At 36.1% G+C, this 8,808-nt stretch overlaps 1 protein-coding gene across 1 annotated transcript; it reads right to left on the bottom strand.

The window, feature by feature from the left end:
- Positions 1-7,212: 7,212 nt before the first annotated feature.
- On the bottom strand, positions 7,213-8,266 carry LOC139854624 (uncharacterized). The gene is made up of 2 exons (XM_071843919.1): positions 7,716-8,266; positions 7,213-7,295 (listed from the first exon to the last, which is right to left on the bottom strand). The coding sequence occupies exons 1-2, from the start codon at positions 8,164-8,166 to the stop codon at positions 7,213-7,215; spliced, it is 534 nt and encodes a 177-aa protein (XP_071700020.1). The 5' UTR covers positions 8,167-8,266.
- Positions 8,267-8,808: the final 542 nt, after the last annotated feature.

The raw sequence follows: 8,808 nt of genomic DNA, 5'->3' as shown, positions 1-8,808 counted from the left end.
ACAAGTAAGTTGTATCAATTAACCGGTTACGACACAAGGTCGGGTGAAATGTGTTCAATTAGTCCTATGGCTCGTTACGACTCGATTAAGTATAGCATGTGAATCACGTTGTCAAGTTTCATACAAGAAACAAGTATAAAAGCATGTTAGAATGATTGTATAAAAGTTTGGTTAAGTTTGACTAAAAGTCAAACTTGGTCAAAGTCAACGAAAAAGTCAACACGTTCGGGTCGGGTCCCGAACTATTTTTCTATGCTACTTATTCATATATAAGCATGTTAAAACAAGTTGTATGTAAATTGGAGGTCTAGAACATGTCAAACATTTCACGTGAAACGGACATTGGAGACAGAAGCTGGGCACGGCTTATGCCGCGCCGCGGCCAGGCCTGTCGCGCCGCGACAATGGCCGTGGCCTGGTCCCAGGCCTGTTTCACTTGTTCAAGGCTTGGTAAAATTTCAAACAAACGCAAAACTCAAACCGTAAACAATTAGAAAGCGTATCTTATACCGTTGGAAAGCTCTTTTGACAAGGAACACAACTAAACATGTTTCATCAAACAAAAACAACATTTTCCATAACCGATTTCTCGTCAAGTGATCATTTAAGTCCATTTTCAAAGTTTCAAGTTCGTAAAACGTATTTTATGATTCGGGAATCCAATTTACACATACGATATGCCGTTTCGAAGGTAATTAAGCATACATTACAACTAATCACTAACAATTAACATTCCATGGCATTCAAGCATCAAAAGTTCATGTCAAAGTCTATCAAACCCTAGTCAAACATCACAAAATCAATATTCATGTTTTTGAAGTTTTCTTAATCAACCTACGCATCAAAACGAAGCTAGTGATACTAGTAACACAATTAAAACATGCACTTTAACAATCTAACAACATTTAATCTTCCAAAATGCAAGATTAAGCAAACCCATTTCAAAGTTCATATTAGTTACTCCAAATCGACAAATCGAGCAAACAAAACATATATTCATGTTATACACGAGCCATAGACACTAACTAACACCATTTCAAATCAAAAACACGAATTTAGAGAAATCTAGAGTTTTAGAAATGTTACCCAAACGAGATGAAGTTGGTATCAAATTGTAGAGGATGAAGAGAGGATTCCAAATATGTAATTTGTTTTGAAGTTTGCTTCCAATCCCGAATTTAGATGATGATTTTATGAAGTTGGGGTTTGTGTTCAAAAATGGGAAGTAGAGAGAAAAGAGGAAGAGGTGTTGGTGGAAATGAATGGAGGAGGTGAAGTGGTTGACTAGTTGACCTAGTCACCACTTTGCCCACTTGTCAACTTAAGTCCCTCATGTTTGTAGTCGGGTGCGGGAATTAACCAAACGAAATATTTTAAAAACGCTCGAGTAGACGAGTGATGTTATAATTAAATAACGAGAATATTATAAACGTTAGTCAACGGAAATTGGGAATTTAAATAGCGAAAGATATTATTTTAAAAAAAAGACGGTGTTAAAAATAAATTTAACGGAAAAACGCGGGATGTTACATTATCCACACCTCAAAAGAAATTTCGTCCCGAAATTTAGTTGGAAGTAGTAGTTGTTGAATCTTCCTCGAGATCTTGCGTTGTAAATTCTACGAATAAGTGAAGGTACGTCCTTGAGTATTTCCACGAATTTTGACGGTCGGGATCATATGTTGTTTTAAGGTTTGGCTTCCATGATTCATGGTTTCAACCGGTCCTCCTAGGAAGTGAGGGTTATCGTCGATAGTGAGTTCATCAAAGGAGATAACAAGTTCTCGTTTCGCAAAACACGTCTTTGAGTTGATACATCGAATGTAGGATAAACGGAGACCCAAAATGAGTCGGAAAAGTCTAAACGGCTAGCGACGGGTCCAAAACACCCCAAGAATTTAAAGGATCAAAATATCGCGGATTTAGCTTCCTACGTTTTCCCGAAACGGATTGCACCTTCCCAAGGTGCGACTCTTAACGTGACGCGGTTTATTTGAAATGTTTACGTCTAACATCGGCGTAGCTCTTGGTGATTACGAGTCGCGTAGGGTTTTACCTGAATATGAATAACTTTTCTCGGTTGCTCATGAATAACCTCGGCCCCGGTGAATTGATCATCGTTTACTTGGTTCGACAAAGGAGAATGGCGTTTCCGGTCACATGTGGTTTCAAAAGGAGTGACGTTAAAACTCGAATGAAAATCATTGTAGTACGAGGATTCGGTTAAAGGAAAATACTTTTCTCAAGTAAGTTTGAAGTTGGTAATACAAACTTGTATTATGGTTTCCAAGGTTTAAATCGCATGTTTGTTCGGTCCGTCGGGTTGTGGATGGTACGCGGTACTCATGTCTAAACGTGGTCCCGAGACTTTTTGTGAGGCACTCCAAAATCTAGAAGTGAAACGAGGATCTCGGTCCGAAACGGAGTACATTCCGTAAGGTATATTTGGACAAGTTTGTTAGGACAAGTTTCTCAAGAAAATTCGCGTCGCGAAAAAAATTTATCAGTTTCCAAAAACGTTCGTCGGGGCAAGTTCTTATCGGGTTTTGAAAACGATTGTTAGGACTATCCACCCTTGCGGCAAATACTTGTATGACGTGAAGAGTCGCTCTCCATTAAGAATTTAGAATAAGGACCTCCTGAACCGGAAGTACGAGGGTGATGCAAGAGAAGTTTCCGCCCCGATGTGAGCATAACGAGTAAATTGTAGTTAGTCAACAAGACTGCGCGAGGACGAGCTAGTATACCCGTGTGACATACGGTTGAAGTCGAATGGAATCGGTAATTCATTCGGAAGCATAAATATAATTTGACAATAATTGAAGGTGTGTCCCCGGTATGGTTGTTATAAATATTCTCGGAGTTTTCGGATGTCCAAACCTGAAAAGATGAAGTCATGTACATGGCACATGGTGGTGTTTAGGTTGATCGAGTCTAACCACCATCACGTGTCACTAGAACTTTGGTATGTCTTACCGTAATATAACCACGTTGATCGAGTGTCGTTATATTACGCTAACTCATACCTCCATTCCCACATCACTCTATAGATTCAAGTTCGTGTCATCGCGAAAATCTAAAATAAACAAAATGTAACGACGTCTCAAACGTGACTCGTATTAAATCGAAAGAATTGGTGCAACTCTGAAGATGCGTTCCCCGAGGGAAGTGTATAAATGATTGTTAACGTCAAATCGGTTCGATTCAAACAATAATGTATTTAGGTATGAAAAGAGTAACGAGTAGCACGCAACCGTAGTGATAAATGTTGATGATGATACTCACCTAGAGTAGTGATGGTAGTAACACCAAAAAGTAGATAGAAAGAAGCACCAGTGGGAAACCGATAGTAAGTTGAAACGGTGGCAAATAACAATCCGGGAGACAAAGTTCCCGAACGAGTGTGACTAATGAAGTCGTCGTCATCCATACGTGTATGAATCATGAATTTACGTGTATTACCAAAAAGTGGCGGAATACGAGTTCGTATGATGAAGGTTGGGTACCATTAAAAAGTTTGCCTAAGAATGATTCAAGTATAATGCACAAGTAGTCAAGTAAGTGCTATCTATAGCAATGTATGTCAGAATGCAAATGCTAACTATCCGGTTGTAGTCTAGACTCACTAATGCGTCCTAACGACTCTGTTAGACACACTAATGCACGTCCTAGTTCCCTACAACCAACGCTCTGATACCACTTGTAACGACCCGACCAAAACCGTTATTGACGGCGCCGTTAACTTAGGTCCCGTTGCGTGGTCGTAGTCCCTATATGAGACTCGTTTGACCAAAATTATGTCGCATTCATTTGAAAGGTACAAGACTTGCAAGTTTAGTTTACAAAACCGTTCGACAACAAGTCTAAGTTTACAAAAGTCATAAAGTATAAATGAAATAACTTGCGACATAATTAGTTTAAAAACACAGTTGCTATAAATAGCGTAAGTATGTAAACAATATGTTTGAATCCAACGGTGCTATCACTAGCGTATGCATGTATGTATGCTTGACTCCAAGCATGAAATCAGAGTGTATGCATGTATGCTTGACCCCAAGCAAGTATGAATGTACGCGGAAGCATGTATCAAATAGCCATGTATGAACCTGAGAAACATATAGAAAACTGTCAACGAAAAACGTTGGTGAAATCATAGGTGTATTAATAAAAGTTATATTTTGAACCACAAGATTTAGTATTTCCATAAATTGATCATCCAAAAGTTGCATTCCAAAAGTTGGTTCGCGAGCACCCAATTATCAAGACTTAACGTTTCCTTCCATAGAACCCCATCACAATAGTGTTAGAACATACACTGTTTCCCGAAAATATATTTCATCCGTAGACGGTAGCGAACCGTCCGAAATGAGGGTTTGTCAAACCCGTATGGCCACACAATATAAGTTCTCGCTTACACCCTGCAAGTGTAACTAATGATAATCGAATTGAGGATTTTTGTTCTAACTCGCTGTGGAATGTTTGTTTTCCTTGTACTTGTGTTCAAAGTATAAAAGTAAGTAGCACCAAATGTAACAAAGTATATGTTTCTCAGCCCACAATTTAAAAGTATAAAAAGTTGTTGAAAAGGTGGGACTATGATCTCACCTCGAGTGCACGAGTATAAAAGTACTTCACAAAGTAACGTATGCATGAAAGTTGCTTAGCCTTGACCTAAACAAGTAAGTTGTATCAATTAACCGGTTACGACACAAGGTCGGGTGAAATGTGTTCAATTAGTCCTATGGCTCGTTACGACTCGATTAAGTATAGCATGTGAATCACGTTGTCAAGTTTCATACAAGAAACAAGTATAAAAGCATGTTAGAATGATTGTATAAAAGTTTGGTTAAGTTTGACTAAAAGTCAAACTTGGTCAAAGTCAACGAAAAAGTCAACACGTTCGGGTCGGGTCCCGAACTATTTTTCTATGCTAGTTATTCATATATAAGCATGTTAAAACAAGTTGTATGTAAATTGGAGATCTAGAACATGTCAAACATTTCACGTGAAACGGACATTGGAGACAGAAGCTGGGCACGGCTTATGCCGCGCCGCGGCCAGGCCTGTCGCGCCGCGACAATGGCCGTGGCCTGGTCCCAGGCCTGTTTCACTTGTTCAAGGCTTGGTAAAATTTCAAACAAACGCAAAACTCAAACCGTAAACAATTAGAAAGCGTATCTTATACCGTTGGAAAGCTCTTTTGACAAGGAACACAACTAAACATGTTTCATCAAACAAAAACAACATTTTCCATAACCGATTTCTCGTCAAGTGATCATTTAAGTCCATTTTCAAAGTTTCAAGTTCGTAAAACGTATTTTATGATTCGGGAATCCAATTTACACATACGATATGCCGTTTCGAAGGTAATTAAGCATACATTACAACTAATCACTAACAATTAACATTCCATGGCATTCAAGCATCAAAAGTTCATGTCAAAGTCTATCAAACCCTAGTCAAACATCACAAAATCAATATTCATGTTTTTGAAGTTTTCTTAATCAACCTACGCATCAAAACGAAGCTAGTGATACTAGTAACACAATTAAAACATGCACTTTAACAATCTAACAACATTTAATCTTCCAAAATGCAAGATTAAGCAAACCCATTTCAAAGTTCATATTAGTTACTCCAAATCGACAAATCGAGCAAACAAAACATATATTCATGTTATACACGAGCCATAGACACTAACTAACACCATTTCAAATCAAAAACACGAATTTAGAGAAATCTAGAGTTTTAGAAATGTTACCCAAACGAGATGAAGTTGGTATCAAATTGTAGAGGATGAAGAGAGGATTCCAAATATGTAATTTGTTTTGAAGTTTGCTTCCAATCCCGAATTTAGATGATGATTTTATGAAGTTGGGGTTTGTGTTCAAAAATGGGAAGTAGAGAGAAAAGAGGAAGAGGTGTTGGTGGAAATGAATGGAGGAGGTGAAGTGGTTGACTAGTTGACCTAGTCACCACTTTGCCCACTTGTCAACTTAAGTCCCTCATGTTTGTAGTCGGGTGCGGGAATTAACCAAACGAAATATTTTAAAAACGCTCGAGTAGACGAGTGATGTTATAATTAAATAACGAGAATATTATAAACGTTAGTCAACGGAAATTGGGAATTTAAATAGCGAAAGATATTATTTTAAAAAAAAGACGGTGTTAAAAATAAATTTAACGGAAAAACGCGGGATGTTACATCAAATGTGGGTCGCCCAACAAGAAATTGCTTTAACTCAAAAACAAAAACGGCAATCGGCTTTAATGAAAGTAATGAATCACGCTTTTCGAATTTTCAAAACAAGCATCAACCCGGACTTGCCAAAGGAAGACCAACAAATACTTCAAAAATATCGACAAAAAATGAAGACGATCTTGTTAACCGACGAAGACGAAGAAAACGCAAACACCAAAGAACAACAAAACGAAGACGAAGACGACGACCCGACACCACTCGAGTAGCTCGTTTTTTTATTAATAAGTTCGTATTTTTTTTTTATTATGTAACGTTTTTTTATTAATGTATTGTCTTATTTTTTTAATTATGTAATGTTTTTAATTTTTAATAATGTAATGTTTTTATTTTATTTAATAAAATGTTATGTGCATTTATTTATTATATTTAAATAATAATTTTAAATTAGTTAAAATTTGAAATGGAGTATATGATTGTGAGTGTTTAGTGAAAGGAATGTGAAAAGAATGTTAAAGGGTTTGTGTTAATGTGGCGCTGAAAATATTAGTGAAAGAATTGAACGATTGCAAGCGGACTTAAAGTTTATTATCTTCTTGTTACTTGTACCGAAGAGTTTCATCCAAGTTCAACTTGTTGCTTCTTACTACTACGTATGTTTATCTCATTACGAACTTGCAAAATATAACACGAAACATAAATAAACAACCAAACACAAAACAATATTGGAACAACATTTTATTTCAAGAATTTATTACTTAAAACTATAAATGAATATCATCATACAATTATCAATTTTGCTTTGTCAAAACACATTAGAATCGTTACACCATCAAATCCAAATTTCCCAATCCTCATTCTTTTCTTAAACCCAACCCCTCATCGATGGAAATCGAGTCGATTTCCCATCTCCAGATCAAGAATTCGAAAACCCACCGCCCCAAGCTGTATCTCGTCCTGCTTCTCCAAGATTGATGATAAAGATTTGAAATTTTGGGTGACATTGGTGGACATCATAGAGCAACAAATTTGCTAATTGCATAATCTAACTGTGCCCAATATTTAAGCCTTGCTTTCACTGCCTCAGGATGATCCCCTACACAAAATTTACAAAATTTAGAGTTATAATCCAACATAATATCATATTAGCCAATTTATACAAATGCAACTACTTACACTTTATATAAAACACATATGAAAACCAATGTTTTAAAACACAAATATGCATAATTTTTCCAATTAAAGTCAAGAGCTACAACAAATTTTTTAGTGTAGATATATCATAAAACCACATAAATTAATACAATAAGCACATAATATGTGTTTTTGAGCATCAAAATATACAAATGACATATTTATGCTACCTAAATTCATGTTTATCTATCAAATATCAATACAAGTATACAACCCAATAATAATAAAGTGTTGACTCTTTGTTAACATAAATTGTTTAAATTCAATCAAAACAACCTTTTATAACATAACAATGGAATAATAAAATATTTAAAATACTCACCAGGACTAGAGATCTTCCAATTAGCAATCGGAGCAGGCGGTGGTGGTGCCGGTGATGCAGTCTCACTCACCGTCTCCGTCTCCGTCTCCGGCGACTTTTGTTGTTCATCTAGAAACTTTTGACTCATAGAATAACACAATTCAAGTGCCGGCAAAGTATTACAAAGCTCGGGAATTTCATCATAACAAAACCCAAAACCTAAATCAAAACACCCTTTTAATTCATCAAGATCTTCATCTGTTAAACTTTTAGCCCTAACAAGTTCATCTTCATCAACATACCCTTCAAGAAAGACTTGATTTTTCTTCTTTTTAGACCAAGAATCACTACGTTTAAATGACCCAGATCGATTTTGATGATTAATTGATGATGGGGTTGATGATTCAAGATCTGGGTATTGGTTTTCTTGAAAGATTCTCTCGGAAATTGATTCGTATGAATAGCTGTCCATTGTTTTCTCCCTGTTTTTTGCAATTGTTTTTTGGATTTGTGAAAGTGGGTATGTGAGAGAAAGTGTTGGGTTTTAAAGACTTTGATAGGCTGTCAGTTTATGTGTGCAAGCTGCATATATCATGTATGTATATCACATGTACATATCACCCCGTATTATTATGTACATATATTCACGTGATCATCATCATCTTCACATGTGTACATGTGGATTTGGCTTTAACATCTAGTCACCATCGCACCATTTAACTTGCTCTGCTGCATGTCAAAGATAAGTGCCCTTCAGCAACTTCTTTCTAAAACAATCCCAAGACACTCGGTAGTATTCATGACACATACTCCACTTTTTAATATTTATTTTTTTATTTAAGAGATTATTATTATTATTATTATTATATTATTATTATTTAAATTAAATACTTCAAACGGCTAGTTTTTCAACGGGTTTTTTTAAACGGCTACATAACGGCTATTTTTTTTTCTTTTCAAAACGGCTTGTTTTTATTTTTTATCAATAAAGACTCCAACTTATATCTAAATCAAACACACACTTCATTTCAAAACTCAAAACTCAAAATCAAAACACACTTCAATCCTTTTCAAGAATGTTGATTGAGCCACCAATGAAAGTCTCAATTGCTGT

This window comes from Rutidosis leptorrhynchoides, chromosome 6, assembly GCF_046630445.1.
Source record: "Rutidosis leptorrhynchoides isolate AG116_Rl617_1_P2 chromosome 6, CSIRO_AGI_Rlap_v1, whole genome shotgun sequence".
Classification (NCBI taxonomy): domain Eukaryota; kingdom Viridiplantae; phylum Streptophyta; class Magnoliopsida; order Asterales; family Asteraceae; genus Rutidosis; species Rutidosis leptorrhynchoides.
This window is presented reverse-complemented; position numbering and strand designations above follow the sequence as displayed.